General features: G+C 40.5%; 1 protein-coding gene across 1 annotated transcript in view; it reads right to left on the bottom strand.

Annotated features, from left to right (window-relative positions):
• The window catches only part of rbm20 (RNA binding motif protein 20), a 51,434-nt gene extending 27,751 nt beyond the window's left edge, over positions 1-23,683 (bottom strand). Inside the window, exon 1 of the mRNA XM_014984676.2 lies at positions 23,279-23,683. Within this exon, the coding sequence (XP_014840162.2) occupies positions 23,279-23,340 (62 nt within the window). The 5' untranslated portion in view covers positions 23,341-23,683. The remainder of the gene's footprint in view (positions 1-23,278) is intronic.
• Between the last annotated feature and the right edge of the window lie 367 nt (positions 23,684-24,050).

Below are 24,050 nucleotides of genomic sequence, written 5' to 3' on the forward strand. Positions count from 1 at the left end.
TTGACACGAAAACTTTGAGAACAGAAACAGAAACAACTCCGATCTCAAACCCAACCATCTATCAAGTCCTGCTGGTTTTATGGTGGCCAGCAGATGGCGCCACATAACAAGACCCAAGAGATCCGCAGGGACGCGTCAGTCTGCCAGAAGGGGGCGCTAATGCTCCTTTTTTAAAGATTGAAACACTCATGGAATATCTCAGACTTGTGTTTACATTTTCTGTGATTGTTGAAGGAAAACAAAATGCTTTGGTGATGTAAGATAACACATTAAAAGGAAGAAGTGGTTTAAAACTAATCCTCTCCGATTGCTTATTTAGATTTTTCACACATAAATTAGCCTGTGTTGACACAAATGGATAAGAAAAGGCATTAAAATGAGGGGCAGGGGTGGGAAGAAAACACCATAACCAGGTCCAAACAGGTCCTGACATCTTGATTTCACTTTTTAAGAAATCAGACACCGGCTGCGAAGTCAACACATCCAACAGCAGCAGGGCGGTCGGTGTGGGCGGGGAAGCAGGCTCAGCTTCCCTTCTCCACATTTGGCACAGGGGGCAGCTTTTAATTTACGGCACCATGCCAGCGGGCGAGGCATCTGGGCCCCAGGGACACGGGATCTGGGCCCTCACAATGCCCACCGGGTCAGCGCCGTCACTTTGATTCACACCGTGTTTCATCTGGCGACGACTCGCTCAGATTTATGCCGAGAGGATCAGGAGTAAAAGTCGGAGGATAAATTTAGGTTCAAATCAAATGATAATAAAAAAAGAAGAAGCGTCAGTCGCCCGCTGAAAGCTGACGACTCACAATAACGTCAACGAAAGGCAGAAATCCAGCTGCAAATCCTTTCTCTCCATGTGATCGTGTTCCAGTTATTTTTGCAAAGGTGCGCCGTGAGATTTAGGTCAGAGGAGGAAACTTCAGACTGGACAGCTGCCTCCTCCTCACCAGGAATATTCCAACAGATTTACCCCAGAGCAGGAAAACGGCCTGTACGTCCCGCTGACATGGCGCCCACTGCAGAATCAAACCCCTGTTTGAAACATCAGCTGGGAAATAAAAAATATTTCCCACCACAAACCGCAGGGAATTATTAAGTTGTTAATAAATTTAACAACGGTTTTCATTTACTTGATAAAAATGTTTTCTTTTCTATACAAGTCCAGCTTTTATATTAAGAAATGCTTCAAATTACAACATGCCACTTAAACCGATTGACATGAAACCTCACAGGTAAATCTATGGGGGGGATTTTATGTGACACACATAAAATCAGAGTTGTGTACATTTACTTGGAAAAAAAAGAACTTTTAGAAGCTGTACTTCTAACTTCTACTTGAATAACTGCGTTACGAAGTATGGTCACTCTTACTTGAGTAAATGTTCTGGACGCTGTGGATTCAGTGAACAAAAAGCTTTTCTCCAGACTTTTGTTAAAGTTCCACAAGTTTCATATTGAAAGATGTTGATTTGGAAAAATGTCTGATTTTGTAAGTATGTTTTACTTATATTAAGTATTTTTATTTTGTTCCTTAAAATACCAAAATTCCCCACATAACTTAATCTTGATCCATCTGATGATGTCATTTTTAAATATCAAATAATTGATGAGCTACTTTTTTACCAAATACTGTTTTTTTACTTTTATTTGAGTGGTTTCTACTTTTTACTTGAGTAAAAATACGTCGAAGTACTCTTAGTTGAGAAAAAGTTTTCTACTCACCTCTGCATAAGATAAAATATAACTGGGAGGTGGAAGTAAAATGATAACTGATTTTTTCTGTTCAAATAAAACTGAACCGTGGATTTACATTCAGCTGCCTCTGACTCAACACTTTGCAGTTTGAGTCTCAAAAGGTCTTTTTTTTTTAAAGATTTTTCTATATTTAGCTAAATCCATTGTTAAAATGAGCTCCCACCAGCTTCATCTGGTGAAAATCTCCTCCAGACATATCAGGAGTCTCATGGCTGCTTCTCTAATTCATGGTGGTCTTGCTCAGTCTTATCAGTTTAATCAACCAGCCGTGTCTCGGTAGGTTTGACCCGACTCTCTGAACCGTTTCCTCTCAGGCCTCTCTGCTGGGCTCAACGTCGAAGGCCTTCACACAACAGCTGGACTTGCACTGAGGTTAAATTACACACAGCTGGACAATTACTATTGGCCTCCTGAGTCAAATTTAAAGCCGCAGCATGCAACTTTTATATTTTAAAAAAATCTATTTTTTTTACATGAATGTTCAAATGTCCACCATGTTGACCGTATAACATGAGACAGTGAACCTCCTGTGCCTTCTGCCTGTGATACTGGCATCTACAGAAATGCACCACTCTGTCAGAAACAACCAATCAGAGCCAGGAGGAGGGACCTCGTGCTGTCAATCATGCCTGTGTACAGGCAGTTCCCCACAACAAAGCCTGTTGTGAATGCTCAGGTTAGTTAGCATAGCCACTGATAACGGTGGCCGTGCTACGGTAAGTTGTTTTTCCGCCGTTAGCACATTGAGCAGCACACGCTCAATCCTGATTGACAGCACCAAGACCCGCCTCCTGGCTCTGATTGGTTGTTTCTGACCAAGCGGAGAAGAAATGCCACCTGGTGTTAGAAATAGTTTTTGCAGTCTCATGTTATTCAGTCTTGGTGAGAGTTTAAACAAATACAAAAAATAGGATTTGGGGGGAAACTTGAGGAAAACAATGATATTTATAGGGTATAGATGTTTTAGTGGGGGTAAAAAGGAAACATTTCATAAACAACAGCAGCTAAACCTTTGTCACCACCAACAATTTAACAGTTTATCAGCTCTAGTCCATGTTTTTCTGGCCTATCAGGTGTTTTGCAGTTGGTTTTAATGTAAGCACATGAGCTAAGAAAAGCCGCCGCGCTACCTGGGATCTGCTGACACCGAGTGTCAAACTGGGTGCTGAGAGCGGGGCCCCCAGCTACTCCACCCGATGGCACAAAGTGACATCACAGATGTGTCTGACTCATCAAAGTTTCCGGAGAGGGAAGATGATGGCCTGAAACCATGGTGCTCATAATTATAAGTACAATTAAAGAAAGCTCCGGCTCGAGCTCAGCAGAGCTTCATTTAAAAACGTGTAACGGTAAATCAAAGAAATATTTGTGAGGTGGGGAATTCAGGACCTGTCACAAGACTTAGAGGTGAAGTAAGATGAGAAGCGGGGCTGGCTGGACTCGGCTGTGACAGACGAGGCTGACCAACCATTTTGCCTGCTGCCCCGAAACAGTTATTTATAGCTGCTGCACGGGTGTAGACAGCAAAGTTCTCTCGCCCTCTTTTCTTTTTAACAACACCACCGACTGCTACGCAGAGACACGTTTAAAGTTTCTCTGCTAATTTTCAAAGAGATTAGAGCCCAGATTTCCAAAGGCACAGCCATCCATTTTCCTCCAGACCGTCAGCAGGACCGAGAGCATCCAAGCGAAGTCTTCCTGCATCGTGGTCAGCAACATCTGAGCTATATTGGTGCACGAGGTGACGTAGCAACGATTCCCACAACCCCCCGCAGCTCTGCTCCACTTGAACTCAGCCTCTCTCTCTTTCTGCTCTTACCTCACTCTCATCTCTGGTTAAAGCAGGCGTTGCTTTTTTTTTTTTTTCTTTTTCGCCATCTGTCATTCTGTCAACCTCACAAATACCGATCACACCCTAAAGACTGGTCCCGCTTTAGCGACTTGTCAACCAATAGCAGCTCCCCTCTGCTCCTTCCTCCCATCGTTCTCATTTTTAAAGTTTAGGAATATATAGACTAAAATAGCTCAGTAAGAAATTATATTTTTTTATGCAACAAATTATGTCACCTGAACTGATGCAGAGAGTCACTTTTACCTCCTTGCAGAACGGTTTGGTTAGTTTTTTATTTAACTATGACAAAAGAGAGAAATGAGGTAAAACCTGATGTAATAACACGATGAATACATCTGATAAAAAATTAAAAAAAATTACAAATATAATAGTATGTGATGCTATTTGCTTAATTTCTTTACTAGAAATCTTTGTCTTTATAAAACCGTTTCTGGGAAATGTATAAATATTCTTCCTCTGGATTAGAAAAAAGCTAAACACCAGAATATTAGGTCGACACAATCAAGACTGGGAACCTGATATATGCAGAAAAAAATGGAGATCCATTTGAGAAACTTAGAGAATAAAAGTGTGTATGTGTGTGTACTGTGCTGACAGACACATTTTAAATCCACCCATATAGCCAAACAATGTTTAGAATACACAAACAATAGAAAACGTATCAGGCAGTGTTTAGTTGGGCCGATAAGAATCACTGGGAAACAAAATGTATCGTTATCGACTCATTAGCATAATAAATAAAAGAAGGTGATCAAAAGTTGTTCTATGTCCTTTTATAAAGGTGAACTGTGGGTTAAAACTGTGCTAAAGAATAAATCAGTAGAATTTGCCTGGAGATTTTGGCTCTCACTGTTTTCCTGTCTCTACTGAGTCTTAGAAAACTTTGAAGGTTTAACGGTTTTATTCGCACCGTGAAAACGTGCTTTTGGAGCGTCAGCATGTGGACAGATGCAGATAAAATTTCCTCCGTCCAGGACAGATGTAGCCTCATCTGTTACTGAACAGCACAAGCAGAGCACACACATGTTGGAGGAGGCTGACGGAAAGACAAGGCCATGACTTTTGGGGTTTACATAGATTTTTTTTATTTCTCTGTTTTAATGTGAGTTTTGCCAACATTGCACTTTAAAACTCACAGGCCCATATCAGGTGAGTTGTGTAAACATTTCTAGATTTTTAAGGATATAAACAAGACTTGAATATTTGAAGTTATTTGAAGTTATTGTAAAATATTTTGGGAACAACATGGAGTTATTGGCTAGATTAAATCTATATCAGTTTACAACTGCTGATGTGCAGGACTGCGCATGAATGTGCTGCAATCTGCATTAATAAATGTGCATCCCTGTAAATCCAGCCCTGCATGCAGCTGCAACAGGGTGTGTCCAACAAACACTATCTAGTTGGGATTATAGTTTTAGAGAATGAAGTAGTTTGGTAACATATCCAAAAATTGTACTGAAGTAAGAGAAGCACTTCAACATATTTTTAAAAAGTATTTGGTAAAAAGTCTACTGAAGTACGGAGTGACTGATCAAAACGTCAAACATTCAATATTTAATAATCCCATCACCAGATGGAGCAAAACATAAAGCTATGTGGAAAACAAAACAAAAATAATTCATAAAAATAACATACTTAGAAAAGAACAAAATCAGGCAAAAGAAACATAAAAAATAAAAAAAAAACTTTACAAAACCCGCAATTCTGCTGCTACCCAACCCTGATTGCAATATCAAATCAATCAATAAAGTTTGATTGCATAGCCCATTGTAGCAGCAGGTGCTTAAGTGCTTTACGCAACAAAAACACAAAATTACAAAGTCATAAAGAAAACACGGTATGCGTTATGGCAGCATTATTAGCAAACCTTGTTTTATTTTAATCACAATAGTCGAAGAGATATTGCTTTAATTGATGCATGTAAACCATTGACACAGTGGCAAGTATTAGCTCAGTGGAGATTTTGCTGATCTAAAAAAGTGATTGAGATGCTAAAATATAACAACAACAGTAATAATAATACTCATCGTCAACATAAATGTCAATGTCTCCAAATGACTTCTTCCCTTTTGTAAGTTTGGAATCCAGGACAGACCGAGATTCAACAACCAAGACATAATTTAAAACGTCCTTCTGTAATGTTTTTCACTGATGGAAATGGATTTGTATGGCTGTCTCAGATGTTGGTGAGGAGACGCGCCGCAGGGCAGAGTAGTATAGATGTCAGGCCAGCTCAGGGATAAGCCCGGCTCATGGAGAACGCGTTAAAGGAAAACGCTCAATCACACACTAGAGAGAAAAAGTCGAGGCTCAGCAGACCATATGGCTCAACGCGCCTCATCCCACGGAGGTGCCGGCATTGCAGGCCGCTCAAATAACAATTAATTTTCGAGCTCCGCGGGCGAGGGAACTTCACAACTTTTCCAGCAGCTGCTCCGTAAACGCTCTCAAGTGAAGGGATGAAAAAGCGAGTGAAGGAGAAATCCCTTTGAAAGCCAGTGAGCAGAATGGGTTGGATATGCCCTGTGTGAAGGCCGTCAGGGGATTCCCTGGGAGCGCAGTCAGAGTTATTACACATGCCGAAAAATCTGCGCTACAAAAGAAGGATTACGCCGTCGTCTTTTAACCTAGGGAACATGTGGGATCTCCGAGCTTTACTCTTTGAATATCTGCTTTTATGCAAAGACAGACAGCGGTTGTCAGACAGCAGGAAGTTTTATCTAGTGAAAGCTGCTTTTTGCCGGGAAGGTTGCTGCCCTCCCAACTGTGCGATGACGAGTCACTGACAGCTGTCCCTGAGCTCCAACAGACCCGCTCATGGAAAATATGCCTGCAATGGAACTTTTGAGCTCTTTGTTTGTCACGCCGGAAGTTACATCCCAACTAAACCCACAGGCGCAAGAGACACGATTAAAACCCTACTGTGGATGGAAGCACCTGCACATTTACAATCAGGAAGTGGCCTGTCATGATCTCAATCCCCTCCCAAGCCCGGTCTCCCTGCGGTGCCATCAATTAGGAGGGAGTTAATTTGTCAGGAAACTCTTTGGAATGGATTTTAACCCGGCGATGACAAACAGGAACCCTCCAGGTCCTCCGTCGTCAACACACTGGTTATTTTGGGCTTCCTTGTTGTCTCTGATTTCTAATCTCTTCTCTAACCAAACACACACGTCTGCCTGGGCCTAGAGGTTCCTCCTGTTTGTGCGTCTGTGTCAGCAGCGCATTGCTGCTTTGTGTGATTCACCCTCATTGCCTCGTTTTCCTCTCCCACCCACATGGACGTCTCTTCATCATCCATGCCCGACACCTGACGACGGTGTTGGCGGAGTGGCTGATGGCAGGAGCCAGGAATAGTAGGTTATTGTTTCTGCCATCACATAGCGCAGGAAATTACATCTTGAAGTGCAGGGAGTTATCTTATTTACTGTTTGAGGCGCCGTCACGCTGGTGCTGGTTCTTGGAATATCTAAAATTGCGTCTTACGCTGATATAAACGTGAAGAATATTTCTTGGACGTCTTCTCAGTGTGACAGCTTATGTATAGTGCAAGTGTAGGGGGATAAAGGGTGTGAAATGTGCAGACTCCAACCCTTTCAGGACGGAGAATATTATTTTTTTCTGTCATGCCACAGTTTTGTTTTGCTTCTATACTTAAAGATGTAATGTGCAACATTATAAAAAAATATATTTTTACATATTTGCTTACAGGAAAAGTGACGTACATGAGCGGCATGCATTATGTATCCAAGTTGTGAAGCCAGCGCTGCAGGATGTTTTTGATGACAAGAGATGTGTCGAAAAATAATAATTAAAAATGGCATTAATATTGCTACAGAATCAGATTCCAAGACAGGAGGCATCTTGTTCTTATTCCTGCAGCAAAAACACTTTTTCCAATGCTAAAACTGGCTTTTCCCATTGCCTTTCCAACTCAAATTAATATAGAAAGTATTTATAAGAATGATAAATTCTTTTTTTTTTAAACTTTTCTGGTCATTATTAGATGATTTCCCACTGATATTAGTGTTACCACCTAAAGGTCTTCAAACCCATCATAGTTAGAGAGGTGATGCCTTTTAATCATAACGAATAATGATTATGTTGAATCGAGAGGATTTCCTGCTGCTGCTCATTCACAACATCACCTACAAAAACCCCTAAATCTCTGCAGCAATCGTTTTATTATGACTACGTCATAATAAAATGAAATAACGGTAGATTTGTTACATCAGCACAGGTACGATGCATAACCTGACCCAGTTTCAGGAAGTGTCTGTTGCGTAAGGCTTACGCTGACAGACGGGCCCACACACCTTCACATGACTCAGCGCTGAATATCCAGGAATATCCTCGAAACTCTGCGTCTCACTCTGAGCATCTTCAGGACGACGACGGCCTCAAACCGAAGAGGAAACCTTCACCAGCCAAACGACGTCAACAAACCGGCCGTGTTTTAGTGGCGCTGCACGTCTTCTCCAGCTCAACGTTAACAAACGAGCTCCACTTCACTTCTTTACATGTTACATGTGAGGAGCGTAAACCAGAGAAAAGGAGAGAAATGATTTAAAACTAGGAAAATTGTTACTAGATGTAGTCATATGGATTAAATAAATGGAGCATATTTGTACAGAGATGGCATAAGCTGTTCAATTTGGGCTGAAATGTAGATGTTTTTACATACAACACTGGATATACATGATAGAAGCATAAAACAAAAGAAGTATAAGTCTGTGGTTAAAAAAAAAAAACACGCTTTTCAGACTTATAGCTTTTCTGTGCATGATGCAAAACATCTTTTAGTTAATTTAGTGAAAGCAGAATCTTCACCAATGTCAACAATTTGCAACGTAATCTGCTGGATTTCTCGCACGTGCACGTTATATATCATCGACTGCTATTCCTGAACACATGTTAATGCCTGAAAGTGATCTGAAGTTGTTACTAAGGCTGACTTAGTAAGCTGGCAAAAGAAGGACAGCCATAAAAACCTCACTGAGATTTATATTCATAAAAAAAAACATCACCCTAATCACCAAAAGTAACAGCAAATATTAAAACTCAAAGAAAAACGTAAAATTACATTATTGGTGTTCATAGCTATTTCCTCTGATAGCAAAAACTTCACCGTTTTCCCCCAATTTAATCATAGAAACTAATTTGTCCATAAAGGCTCTGTCTTGTTATAAAATGCAGATTGCCCTCTTTTAAAAAAGAGAGAGAGAGAGAAAAAAGAAAAATGTATCAAACTGGCAAATGATTGCTTCAAACTGGCGGCACACGAGGCGACAGAAATTCGACACCGAGTTCCCCCCACGTTTCTCACTCCCAGTTCTAGATGTTGAGATTTGGGAGTTAAAACCTTTAACTCCAGTCAGACTTTGCTGCCATTTTATTTTACATCCTTTAACTTCCTTTTACCATCTTAAAAAACAATGCATTACATTAACTTTTTTAATGCATAACAATGAAATAAAAAACAAACAAAAAAAACACCATTAGATGTGGCTTGTTATCAGCACAGATTCTGCAAACAAGTTTCCTACAAGAGTGTAAACATTGGGGGGAAGAATCACAGCTTTATTCACACACACACAAGTTTTAAAAGAATGATCGAGTGGTTTTCTCCTACTGAACGCAAAACTACACAAATTATTTTAGGTTAATGTAGTTGTTGTCTAAGTGGGACAGAATCGCTCTATTGCTGGCATTTCAGTCTTTAATGTTTAATGTTCAACTTGAACATTAACTGCGCTGTATTTTCTGTGGAGAACAAGAAGTCATTTAGAAGAAGTAGTGTAGTAGACATTTTCAGCTGGTGTGGTTCCCTTTCACACTGCGCTGTCTAACGATCCAAAACGTTTGAAAAATCTGTCACTCCCTTCCCCAGGGGCGGCGCTGCACCAAAAACCTCTACAGGAAATGACACAAAAACCTCTGAAGAAGACACTGAGCACAACTTCCTTCTTCATGAAATGTAAACACTACAAAAACGAAGTAGTGTCAGATTTAAGTGGTTCTAGGATTTCTCTTTTGTCTTTGTTAAAACACCATGAGCCATTTTCTACCGCTGACGGTAGGACCGCGCGTACATTTACATTGTATTTACCCAGAATGCCCTGTGCTACTGCACTTCCTGCTTATGGAGCGGTTTCCTCTCCACTTGCATCCACATGTGGTTTTGAACCATGCCAGACTTCATTTCGACCGATCCGATTCCTAGGTTTGTAGCTGGATCAGAGTTCACTTGTGCATTCACACTTCTCCAAATGAACCAGACCTTCTAGACAAACGAACTGGAGTTTGAGTAAAGCGCACTGAACAGGGCTGGTGCAAATGCCCTCTTCAATATAACCTGTTGAGCAACACAAAGTGGTTAAAACTATTTCACATTCAGGTCCAGGTTTCCTAGACGTTTTCCACCCACTTTGCTCCTGGGCTCCACCTGAACATTTGAGGGTGTGAATCTGTGAGGGAGCAAATATTTTTAACAGCAGTGTATGTTTTGAGTAACTCTAAATATCACTGGATTAAATTACAGGGAAGCTGTTCAACTCATTTCTCAATAGGAGACATAATTACTAGAAATAAATATGCTTTTTAAAAGTACAGCGCGTTTGTAAAAAGGGACGCCTGAAAATGTGGCACCATGCGTCCACCTTTCCACACAGAAGCCACAACCTTCATTTATCTTGACATTGGCCATGAGGCAGACGGTTCCCACCTGTCAATAAGCCCTCAAACTGTCAGCTGTGCTGCAGCACAATCGAGCTCCACTACTGCACTCTGAATATCACACATTGCTATCCATTACCACTGCTGCAGACTCTGTTACAATTGCTGAGTTGTTAAGTTATATATCAGCTCTAACTGAGACTCCCTCCACCCCCCCACACACAAACACCCCTGATTTTAAGACCCATTTTAGGTGTGAGCAGCGCCAGTCAGACAGGGGGGTGAGCTGGAGATGTGGCAGCTCCGATAATTTATACATCACCCACCTGGCTCTCCACGCAGAGCGGAACGTACCGGACCGAGAACAGCCTCGTGTTCCCCCTTCTCACAGATGAGAATTAAAGAAATAGAGTAAAAAAAAGCAACATTTTGCACCCAATTGGGTCTAAATGCTGCCATATATAACCCAGCTTCTCATTATATAAACAGTTATACAAACACGTTTCAAACATAATTCTGCTTTACAACCCAGAAAGCAATTGGGTTTGTTTGGAATGACAAAAATACCTCATGACTTTTTGGTTTCTCAAAATAATTACAAATTTTAGAGTGCATTCACACACCAGCCCTGCCCAGTCCGCTTTTAATCAAACTCCAGTTCGTTTGCCTGGGAAGTCCGGTTCATTTGGTGAGGTGGCTGTGTGCAACCTAACCCTAATGTGGACCAAAAATGCAAACTCTGGTCCGCCTGAAAACCTAGGTCTCGTTTTGGTTGAAGTGAACTCGAATAGTGGACCAGAGACCATAACAAAAGCAGGAAGTGAGCTAAAGTGCAGGGCATTCTGGGTAAATGCAACCAAAACAAACAAGAGTCTCGCGCTCTCGGGTGAAATGGCTCGCGGTCTTTGACCAAAAACAAACGAGAAATCCTACAAGTGCTAAAGTCTGTCGCTATACCATTTTTGTTTACATTTCGTGACGAGGGGAGTTGCTCTCACGTCTTCTTCAGAGGTTTCCCTGTCGTTAAGTGGTTCTTGGTACAGCGCCACCACAGGTGAGGGGGAGGAACAGGTTTTTCCAAAGACTTGGATATGTTGACAGTGCAGTGTGAAAGTGAACTGCACCAGCTGAAAATGTTACAAATGTTGCAACTTTGGTTCCCAATCAAACCTAGTCTAGGGGCATATCTGGTGTAAAATACCCTAAAAAAATGAATGCATTTGCACCGATAAATTTTGTTGATCTAGAATAAAAGAGAATGACGATATATCTAAAAATAAATGAAAAAGGGAGGAACCATCTGTCACAAGATGTCTAAATATCTTGTGTCACGTTTTGCAAAAGCAAATAAGTTGAGCACTTTTCTGATTGCAGAACTGCAAGTTTGAATTCCTGCACTTTACTCAATATTTTCAACCTTGTGAGAAAGGAAAATGCCTTTTAGACAGGAAAACGTGCTCCAGTCCCCCAGCAGTCCCACTTATTCCAGCCTTCTCCAGGCTCAGCTGTCGGTGCCAGCTTCCCCGAGGGACTTGAAACACGGGGGTGATGGGAAGGCCGTGTTATCTGGAAACCCATACCCTCCTACTGTCACACCTTTGGGGCAACATGCATTCAGTACATACTGCAAGTTCATTGCTCGCATGCGTCACATATTGATCTGTATGTGTGACGCATGACCTTGTTCAAATGCACGCTCACACTGACACACAACGGTGGAGATGTGCATTTGTAATTAATCTACAAAAAGGGTTTCCACAGCACTTTGTTTTTGCTTTAACGCAAAAAGGAAAACACCAAAAGCAAGAAAAAGACCCAACAAAAGGTGATAATGTGCTTCAAAAACTAGCAAATTATGCAACATGTCTTCATGTTTAGGGAGACCAAAAAAAGTTAGTTTTGCACCGAGTCCCTGAAATATGAAAAGAAATGCTGCAACATCAGCTTGCAGTCCTCCCTTTTCGCCGTCTTTATTTCAAACAAATAGCAGTAAAATGGCAGATTTCAATGTGGAGTCCTCCTACTCGTGTTTACCTTGGCAAAACAAAAGAGCTCAGCAGCAGCAGCAGCAATGCTGACAGTCCTATAACAAGCACCTGACTCACTTATGACTCATGACGTCAAGCATGGGGATTAATTGTACTGCGTTCAAGCAAAGAGTCCACGTGTAATTAAACAACTGAAACAAAAAATTGAAGTGGGCCATTTCTAAACTTTTCCTCCCTTTTGTCGTCTACACCCACGACGACTTGCTTTTAAATCTGTCAAATGAGTTCAAGGTCAGAGAGAAAAACCCGGAGCATTTTACAAAGCTAGCAAAGAAAGCAGCAGAGCCGTTTGGGGCCCAGCCAGAGCCGAAGCCAAGAATCGCTGTTCATATTTGATCGTTTACTTACTGCTGAGTCACTGCAGCTGGTTTTCTAACCAACAGGGGGGTCATTGGCACATTTCTGTTATTTTTCTGGGTGGATTTTAGAGTCAAGTTTACAAGAAACCACGTAAAATTTACAATAATTCATTTAAAAGCATTTCATCTTTCCCTGAGCCACGCAGAGACTTCAAAGCTCACTGGATAACCTGGTGGTAGAGTTGTCACAATACTAAATATTTCAACATAATTAAAAAATGTATTTCTTTAAAAATACTCATTTTGCTGTGTGTGTATTTTCCAATGATGGTGTTTCTCCTGTTATATATGCATCTGTTTGTTGTTTTCTCTCTTTCTGCAAGTTGACTTCAAGGGTGTTGATTTATCTCTATGCCTCTTTCTCCTTTACTCCTATCTTCTTTCCTTTTAAACTTTTTCCCACCTTTCTCAGTTTTTTGTCTCTGTGTCTTTTACATTTGAAACCGACACAAAGAAATCCATATTAAAGTTTCATATATACATCAAGTGGCGCATCATGGTGAAAGCCGTAATGCTCCGCTTATGAAAGTTGTGACTCACTTTAACACTCGGGCATCTATTCCTAGCGCCACACTGCCGTACAGGACAAGTTAAAAATAAAAAAATAAATAAAAATAAATAAAAATACTCATTTGCATTCTTTGCGTTTACAAATTGGCACAACATTCTGCGCAGCAATAGGAGAGATAAAACGGCTCAAATCCTTTTGTGCCAAAATCCTCACATGTTCTTTAAGTCACTGAAAGGTCCTGGCAGGCAAAGGGACGGTTGAAGTTGACCGTCCGATGTTAAAAAACCAAGAACCAGGAAAAAAACAAAAAAACATGCTGAAGTTATTGGCTAGCAATTTAACAAACTGTTTTGTAAATAAAAAAAGTCATCAGCAGGAGCTTCATACTAGCAACTCTCCAAAAAAAAAAGTTTTTAATGTAGTGAGAAAGTGAAACGGATTTGTTTCACAGAGTGAAATATTATTACAAGCTCTTATTTATTTATTTATTTTCCAATGTTAATGATTATGGCTTACAGGTAGAGAAAACCCAAAGTTAAATGTCTCAGACGATTAGAGCATCACATTAGACCAATCAACAACATGTTTCAGGTTTCTGACTATGCACCATTCTATGTTCAGTGACTATGTTCATTCCTTGCACTCAGTACTTGGTTGGGCCCACTTCAGCATGAATTACTGCGTGAATGTGCAGTGGCATCGTGGCGATATGTCTGTGGTACTGCGAAGGTGTAATGGAAGCCCAGGCTGCTTTTATAGCTGCCTTCAGATCATCTGCCTTGTTGGGTCTGGAGTCTCTCGTCTTCGTCTTGTCAACAGCCCATAGATTTTCTGTACGGTTTCGGGAATTTGCTGACCAATCAAGAATGGGAACACCAAGGTCTCTGAAACAGCTTTTGGTACCTTTGGCAGTGGGCAGGTGCCAGGAAAATAAAATCAGCATCTCCATACTGCTTGTTAGCAGAGGGGGGCGCGGGTTTGGAGCGCTCTAAAATTTCCTGGTAGATGGTTACGTTGACTGTGGACTTCAGAAAACAATGGCTCAATGCCAGCAGACGATGTGGAAACATCACACTGAGCTTAAAGCAAACTGTAGTCGGCGCCTCTCCACTCTTCCTCCAGAGTCTGGGACCTTAATTCACAAATTAGAGACTGGATTTACTTTCATCTGAAAACAGGACTCTGTGCTGTTGTGCAACAGTCCAGCTCCTTTTCTCCTCAGCCCAGAAAAAAACAACAACAACAAAAAAACACCTCTGGTATTGACTCTGGTTCAGGAGTGGCCTGACATGGGGAATGAGACATTAAGCCTCATCTGGTATTCGTCCGTCTAGTGGCTCTTCTGGAATGGCTTTCCCTTGACAATCCTCTCAAGGCTGCAGTTCTTCCTTTCCCTATCGCTCTTCTTCCTTCCTTGCTTTTTGTTAACATGCTTGGATACAGCCCTCTATTAACAACCAGGGTCTTGAGCAATGAGCTTTTGTGGCTTCCCCTCCCTGTGACGGGTGTCTATGACTGTCTTCTGGACTTCTGCCCAGCCAGCAGTCTTCAGCAGGATGGTGTAGCCTACTGACCCAGAGAGAGACCAGTTAAGAAACCTCTGTACGCGTTTTGACTTCATTAGCTGAAAACACCATGATTAAGGTGCGACACCATGATCCTTTTCATTGTATTTTAATTTTCTGAGACACTGAATTTTGGGTTTTCATAATCTGCAGGCCATAATTATCAAAATTACAATAAACAAAGGATTGGAATATACTTTATGTGTGACGATTCTATGCAAGTTTCACTTTCTGAGATGACTGGCAAGAAATGTTGCATGTAATATTTCTTATGCAACGTTCCAACATTTTTTTTTTATATGTAGTAGTGCTAAAAAGCAATTGAAGACCAGCTACTTGTGTCTTGTAAAACTAAGTCTGTGGAGATAAATTCTTTATGATAAAATATCAGAAGGTGATGGTGGCAGCCATCTTTGATTGGTCAGAAATAACATTTCAAAGTCGAGGCAAAAGGTGGTTACTGCAGAGCCACGCTGATCAGCGAGGGTGAATTAGGTGCAAGAGTGCCAATATCCCCTGAATCTTAATATATTTTGTCACATTAAAACAACAAAAAAATAAAGCAAATATATTTTGTTGAAATTTGCGTTTGGTTTATTCAGAGTGACGTGCAGCGTTTTGCATTTTGGTCAAAAAGTTCAATCTTGGTCTCGTCTGATCAAAGCTCTTTCTTCCATGTTTGTTGTGTCTCCAACATGGCTTCTGACAAACTGCAAACAGGACTCCTTACTCTTTTCTTGTAAAAATGTCTGTCTTCTTGCCCCCCTTCCATAAAGACCATATTGGTGCAGAGCACGACTAAAGGTTGAGCTGTGGATCTCTGCATCTGGTCCAGAGTCACTATGGGCCTCTTTGCTTTGAGATCAGAGTTCCTTGTTCAGCTTGTAAGTTCAGGTGGACGGCCTCATCTTAGCAGGTTTACATTTGTTCCATACCATTTCCATTTCCAGATGCCGGATTGAACAGTGACGTGTTCAAAGCTTAGGAAATCTTTTATAGCCTAAGCTTGCTTTAAACTTGTCCATAACTTTCTCCCTGACCCTCCTGCTGGTTCCTTGGACTTCATGTTTTCTCTTAACCTCTGAGGCGTCACAGAGCAGCTGGATTTGTACTGAGCTTAGATTCCTCACAGCTCTGGTCATCAGCAGTCATCTGGCAACTTCTGAAGGCACTCAGAGAAAAGGAGGCTGAACACTTTTGCACATTGCACTTTTCAGTTTTTTTATTTGTAAAAAAAAAACAACAAGATTTTGAATAATTTTCTCTCTACTTCCCTTTGTGTTGGTCTTTCACATTAACTTACAATTAAATCCATTTATGTTTGTGGTTGTAATGTGAAAAAATATGGAAAAGTCCAAGGAGTGGACACTTTTACAGTCTCTTATTTTAAAGTATTTAAAGTATATTCAGGTATTCACTCACTTAACTTCCTGATTGGGAAAACCTTAATCGGAGCAACGACGTCTGTTGAATAAGTCATAAAATAAGATGCCTGCTCACTGTGCATTTTGAGTTAAAGTGCAACACGGCATCTGATCATCCTCCAACAGCGTTACTGACATGATTATTGCCCTTTGTAACGCTGCCAACATGTTCTGGTTCTGTGGTCTCAAAACCGACGACAGAACCGGAGTTACACTTAAAATAGACTTGTGGATGCTGCGTTTCTGACCGCTTTGGAAAAAAAATTGATTAATTCATACAAAATGTATTCACTCAGTATATAAATACTAGAGGACTTTCATGCCGGCTCAGTCACATCATGGCTTCGATAATAGAGGCCTTAGATCCTGAAACTGTTGACAATATCAGGATTAAACGGTGTCCATTCAAAGCAAGGTGTAAATCTCATCTGTAAATATGATGACTGTGAACGCTCTCCTTTGTCACTGCTGTGTTTTTGTGTCGATATGGAGGAATGAAGATGCTGAAGCTTGCTCATTTCTGTCCATCTCTAAACATAAAAGATCTAGATTGTGCTCCCAGAATTAGAAACATTCAGAGGAAGTTCAACAGAAGAGATTAAATGTGTTCATAAAATCAGAAAATATGTGATCGTACTATTCAATTAATAACATATACGAGTTAATTGGAGGAACAGCAAACTGAGGGATGAGTATTTTTGGTTGCAGTCAGAGAAATGATGAGAATAAAAACTTATCGATTTCCATCTATTTTGAGAAAGAGCAAATCAAATTTATAAAGCTTTTAGTGTTCAAACATCCGGTGTGCGAACGCCTTTAATCAGCATCCCAACGCAAACCAAACCTGCTGGGAAATCTATTGCCAACATTTTTTGATGGAAATGACAACAATCGTATAGATTTTCCTTAACATTTTAACTTCATATTTCACTTTTTTTCTGTCTTGAAAAAGCAAAAAAACCAAAGATAAATCCATCATATTTTTCTGCCGCGTGGTCTTATAGGCACACAGGAAATGATATGTGTTGATCATTGTTAAACAAGCCATTGTTTTATTAATGAGCTTAATGTTAATGTAATGCTGAATGTAGGGGAAAAGGTCAAAACAAGGGCTTTTCCTTTAAATCATGCTAGAAACCCCAAAACAGAGCAAGTGTGGGGACGATTATTGCATGAAATAAGAAAAATAAGAGATTTCACAATCGGCAGTATGTGGTAAAACTTAATGTTTTTCGTCACAGACTTCCTGTTCATCTGTGGTCAGACGTTTTCATGGTTAAATTCATACGGAGGCCATTGAGTTGATGTCTCTGGCTGCTGCTGCTGATCAGGCTTCAGGCGGTTTTTCCCCTCCGACTGAAAGTGAACCCCAACCTGAACTAGATGAGGCCACAGCAGGGGGCGCAGGGGGCGCTACCTTGTGCCACGCAGCCGTCAGCCATTTAACATTAGGATTATCCACAGTTGCTGCCGTGTGTCAACACAGCAATGAACACTTGGTTAAGGTGGAGGCTAAAGGAAGGAGACGACTTTAAGTTACAGACGGCCAACAGCAACAGTGAGATTCCTCTGAGTTCAGGTGAATCGATCACCTCCTGTTGTAGCATCCAGTCCCAGGATCAGCGTGGATTTAAGATTTCAGATCACAAACATGGTCAAATGTTTGCATCCTCACTGTGATTTGGAGTTTTTCATTTCTCAGGTTTTTTTAAATTACCGTAGTGAGTTGAACATTTCCCCTTTCTATGCAGTCACTTATTTCCTGCTGATACACCTGAATGTCACCTCTGAGGGACAATAACGGATATTTATAATCTATCCTATTATAAAAATGCATAATTTATCTGCAAGGAGTGAAAGCTGCAGTATTTATCAAACTGTCATGTTGTATGAGACAAATAATCTGTGAACAAAGAAATAATAATTGAGCTTCTCTGCCTTCTTGTGTCATCTGACGAAATACACTGTGAATTACCCTCATGTACACGCTGCTCAGACCCTCCCCCTTGTACTCTGCTATTCCACAATTTATTCATTACAGCAGAGCCTGTCGTGAATGCTAATGCTAATTAGCATGGTTAGCGATGACATCAGCTTTTTCTGCAACGGTAAGTTGTTTCTCTGCCGTTAGCACAGTGAGCAGCGCGTACATGAGAGTGACTGACGGTGCTAAAACCTTCCTCCTGGCTCTGATTGGTTGCTTCTGACCAGTAGCGGTGCATTCTGCAGATGGCAGTAGGACCACTGAGAGGAAGCAGAGGAGTTTGATTTTTTTCAGATGATCCATCTTACATTACACCAGTGGTTCCCAAACTTTTTCTCCTGGGCCCCCCTATGGCTTACAAATAGCTGTCTGGTTGAACGATGTGCGTGTGTGTGTGGGGGGGGGGGAGAGAAGCGGGAGGAATCCACTTTCTTTGGGGCAAAATGAATGTACGTATCTGGACATAGACAACATCGGTAGCCTACAAGGTACTTGTGAAGCTTAAGGTGCTGTATTGATATTAGCTAGTCATCTTTTAGCTAACATTACCTGCATCCAGCAGCTTTACTCAACTCAGTCGGTTAGTTTGGAGGGAAAAACTGTGAAAAGTTCTTTGCGTTTTGCTGGTTTGCTGCTGTGATTCTAACCCAAACCTACGTAGCTCCGCACAGCAGCAGCAGGTCTCCTTCACAGGTGGAAACCCAGCGCGAGCGTCGTAGCGCTCATGTTGCGTTTAAAGGCGGCTCGAAAAAACAGGTTACAACATGTTGACAACGGATTAAACAGTTTTAACTGCTTATAAAAGTGACAGAGGACACAAATATGGGAAGTGTAGCCCATAACAGAGAGTTGGCCATTCTAAGGTAAAAACCCAGCGCATACAGCGTTCATGTATTTATTTTTTTTTTCATACAGACGGCTTCCCGCGCCCCCCGTGCAATGGCACAGCGCCCACCCTAGGTGGCGCGCCCCACAGTTTGGGAACCTCTGCATTACACCGAGATGACAGTGACCTTGAAATGTAAAAAAAAACCCAACATTTTTTACTTTTTAAAACTTTAATAGAGAATTTAGTGAACTATTTTGCATGTTTTTTCTTAAACTTCATTCAGACACATTCAGCGGGAGAGAAGCCGCCCTCTTAAATTCACCTTTTTTTATAAGGAGTCTGATTGAGCTGATCTTTTGCCAATGAAGTGCAACTTGAGTAAAATGGTGAACAATTAGATTTAATTGCCCAAATAAGACCTCATTTCGCAAATCAGAGCAAAAGCAGACAATAGTTTAGCTTTCTGTGCGTTTTATCAGTCTATGGTTCAACCTGTTTTTTTAAGGTTAAGGTGAAGCAAAAGAATGAATGTTGTATTTTTGTAAACTTCTTAGACTGATTCATTTGAGCCAAGCTGATCCTCATGCATCGTTTCTTTAGACATTTCAAAAAAAAGAAAAAAAAGAAGTGCCATCAGTCTTGTGTTGTTCAGGACGTTTATATCTGGCATTGAGCTGCCTGGTTACTCGCTTCAAATCAGCAAAGAGAACAGAAAAAATCAAATAAAAATTGCAGCAAGAGCTGGAATATAAGGTGCCTGTCTAGCAAAATATCCTGAAGGAGACCAATCGACCATCTGTGACCTCAAGCTGAGAAAACCCTCCACTGTGAATGAAAAAACAGTTCTGCAAAGATGAGCAGGCCAAAACTCCTCCACAGCTGGAAAAGTTTTCATAAACACTTTTTGGCAGTTGCTGTTGCTAAGGGAAAGAAAACCAGCTGATATGTTTAGTAGACGATCTGTTTTCCATGTAGGTTTCAATGATTTTATCTCTTGAACACCTTCGTTTAAAAACAGAATTTCGTGTTTACTTGTGTTATCTTTGATTAGTTTGATGTTCTGAAACACATAAGAGTGAAAAACATGCACAAAAAAGGGGAAAGAAACAAGGGGGCAACTTGTGTAGAACTTGTGTTTCAAGTCTTACTTTTCAGTTTTTTCCTCTAATATTTAAAAGAAACAGAGAAAGGAAAATGCATGAAAGTTGCTCTTAGCTGACATATGTAAACTGAATCTCTACGGTGTTTGAATTATCACAGCGAATAAAATTTAGGACGTTTATCAAGATCATTTGACTTTAAAACTCAACTTGAAAAATCTTTTCAGTTATCACCAGTTAGACCCGACGTCTCCACCCTGACTTTACTGTCTTTACTGAAACCCCGTAAACAGACCCCATCAAAATTAAGAGTTGAAATTAGTGCATTTTGCAAAACTTTAACACAAGCAATTTTTCTGCACCGTACGAGTCACGTGACAAAGGACTGGTGACGCCACTGGTGGAGGAGGATGATGGCACAGAACATGTTTTAATGGCTTAATGCATGAACAAACTTATTCACGTGTGATTTTAATTGCTTTACTTATTTAACGGAAACACCGCAATTGCTAATTGTGGGGGTGGGGGGGTAGACGAGGGTTTACACTAGTAGAATACCGACAAAATTTTGCACACATTTGTAATAGAAGCGCAGATAATTTGATTCTGGTGCAAGGCTTGACAGCTGATATGTGATCCTAAATGTCCCAAAGTAAATCCTGTGAATCTAGACATAAAAGTTCAGATTCTTTTTAAAAAGTTACAAAAAAAGAAAACAAAAAACAAAAAAAACAAATTAGCCCTCAAAAAGAAAGTACATCTTAGAAAAAACAGTCATGCATGACTTGAAATGTAACCCTGGCTTTGCTTTCTAACAAAAGCAGCAAAACAAAAATAGAATATATATATATATATATATATATATATATATATATATATATAACACAAAGTGTGAAATTGAGTAACTTAGACAGAAAACTCTCTTGTGGCACTGCACTGAGAAAGGTCTGCAGGGTCAGTGCAGGTAAAAATTGGCCAAACTCGCCGTGTCTCAGTGATATACGGCCGGCAGCTGAGGCGGAGCGGTAAGACGAGCGAAGCAAGTGGAGGTACGAGCACTAATGGGGAAAAGATGTGCCAAAACATGTTGATCATGCTTCACTAATCCTGCTACCACAAACAACTCAGTCATATCAGCACCGAATGAAAGACAAAACAAGCCCTGCCTAATCGTCCCTGTAGCCGTTACATCTGAGACATTAAACAAAACAACATGCAGAGCTGCTCAAGCTGCAGCCGTCGCTCTGCCTGAGCAGAGGAAAAAAATACGTCTTTACTGGTCAAAGTCAGGCGGGAGGAAAATCTGGATGCCCATCGGCTTTCTGTTTTATTATAATTATAACGTGTGCAAAACGTTTCAGAGCAAGAATTTTGATTTTCTGAGAATCTTCACAGTAAATATTACGTCGTGTAGCTGCAAAGACCGACAGGTGTTCAGAAAACAAAACAAGGCTGCATATTTCTATTTTTCCATGATATTCAGAGAATCAATAAAATTGTAATAGACCTTTCTTAATATACTTTAGTGATTTACATTACTATTTCACTTATTATTTATTTACTTTAATCTATGTGCAACATCACCTATCTGCCTACCTTAACATATACACCTGGGATTTACTTATTTTTTTTATTTCATACAATACCATTTCAGTATTTCTATATTCACTTGGATTTTTAGTATATATAGATTTTTATATTGGTTCTGCTCTGTCCTGCTGTAACAATGTAAATTTCCCCACTGCGGGATTAATAAAGGAATATCTTATCTTATCTTTAATGTCTACATTTAACTTCAGATAATCTCTTTAAGTTGTTTGTCTTTGTCCATGAATCTTAATTTAATGTGTTTTACGTAATGTCGTAATAAAAAGCTTTAATCGTTCTAAATAGAGTAAGATGTTCAAGGAACTCATTTCTGTAGATTTTAAAGCTCGAGGCACAATTATGTGATGTAGAAACTGTAAAGTCAAAACAAAAACTGACAAATTGTCTAACTACTTGTCAGTGCGATAAAATACAAAATGTAGCAGGACAGAGAGAGCAATAAAAGTATAAAACCAACACAGAGCCTCTAAAATTAAACAAATTAAATGTTTTACTTTGGTTCCAGGAAGTGCATCATAAATTTAATGAGTGAAACCAGTTGTTTTTGTTGTTGTTTTTTTTTTACATATTTTGTATGGATTCATGTCCTGAATTTGCTTTTTAGAGATTCTATTTGGAAGAAACGAAGCAAAATCTCACAGATTCACACATTAAAACAGGAGATTGTTTCTATCAGTAGGTGCTGCTTGGCGCCAGGTTAAAAAACGCCTGAAATCCTCATGTGTGGTGAACAATGAGGCTCTGTAAAACGCTGCCAACTTGAGGTTTATTGTATTTGCTGTTGTTCTGAACTGCAGAAGCTCCCAGAATAAATATGAAAAATACGAAACAAATGCAACACAGGTTTGCTAAATGTGGATTTTGACTCTATTTCTAGAATAATCTGGTGGATTTCAGCAGTGATGATGAACTAAATGATTTCTACAACTACAGTTTGCCTAAGACACTTTTTACTCAAAATGTTCCCTAAGTTTTAAATAGAGCAGTCGTTGTCAGGAAAATATAATTACACCTAAAGAAAAAAAAGAGAAGTGGAGGTTTACTAAAAGTAGGTGTGTTTCACAAAAAATGTTAACTTTTCTCTAATGAAGACTTAATATTTAAGCGCAACTTAAAATTTGCCCATTTATTTACAAATTCTGTTTGGCTAAGAGGAAAAGTACAAAAGTATTTCTTGCTTTAAAAAAAACTGCAATTTTAGTTTTCTTTTTACAAATAGATGCATGTAAGAGAAGTTTCTGCCATTTCATGATATTTATAAAATATTTGTTTATTTTTGTCTTAAATTTTAAAATTTTTCTTAAAGAGAAAGTTTGACTTAAAAGGCAAGTTTTACAGTTAGCCTTTGGTAAAAAAAAAAAAAAAAAACTCACTTAGGACCAAATATTACATCTTTAGCTCATCTCCTTGTAAAATTCCTTGTCCATTTTGAAAATACGAGGAAACTCCCGACTTTTGGGACACAAACATAAATAAATGAAGGTCACTTTGCTTTTTTTTCTTCTTCCACGCAGATATTTTGAGACCTTCCCGTTTTTGAGTTGACATCATTTTCTGCTTACCTCTGCAGAGCTTCGTTCATCTCAGGGACGTACGCGCCGCCGCCGTGCCCTTTTCCCAGCATTTTTAACGCCGTCGATGCCTCTTGTCCCACGGTGGACTCGGTAGCACCACCTGCAGCCTTTCCGCCTCAAACTCGCTGCAGAAGACCTTCCACGACCCAAACACAGCAAATCCAGTCGAGGTCACTTCCTCCGGCCTGCTCCGTTTAGCCTCTTCCTCTGTGGACGGACGGATGTCAGTAGCCGGGAGGAGACGGACACAGAGACCTCAGCTACGTCTGATCGACAGCTGCGAAAAAGGCAGCAGAGTCAGAGTCCCCCTTTCACGTCTGCCCCTTCAGCAAAGAACGCGCCACACTTTTCCTCACTCAACGTGTTCTTAAGAAGTTTGGCAAGTGAGAGTAGTTCCTCTTCAGGGGGCAAACTAATGTTTGACTGAGTGAAGAGGAAATAACAGGGAGGTGGGCTCAGGGGGATGGCGAACGGGGGGGAGGCCGAGAAGGGGGAGGCTGAGTTATCAGAGACCAACTGGGAGTCCCTGCTCCATGCGGCACAACAACAGGGACAAGAAAGTCCCTGCAGCCACCGCTAATTATCACCTCGGCGATCCCACACACGGCCTGGCAGAGGGCGGCCGGCGAAGGGATGCGCCGGGCTTCTGGGAATGCCATCAGTCACTCGGCCGTGTCGGGATCAATTTGGTTGCTGAATCATTGGAGGTTTCCAGTTTCCTGCCCTGGAACCCAGTGTCAGATTATTCACATTTTGTAAT

This window comes from Poecilia mexicana, unplaced genomic scaffold (genome assembly GCF_051168715.1).
Source record: "Poecilia mexicana isolate PSO_F unplaced genomic scaffold, ASM5116871v1 scaffold_2, whole genome shotgun sequence".
NCBI classification, from domain to species: domain Eukaryota; kingdom Metazoa; phylum Chordata; class Actinopteri; order Cyprinodontiformes; family Poeciliidae; genus Poecilia; species Poecilia mexicana.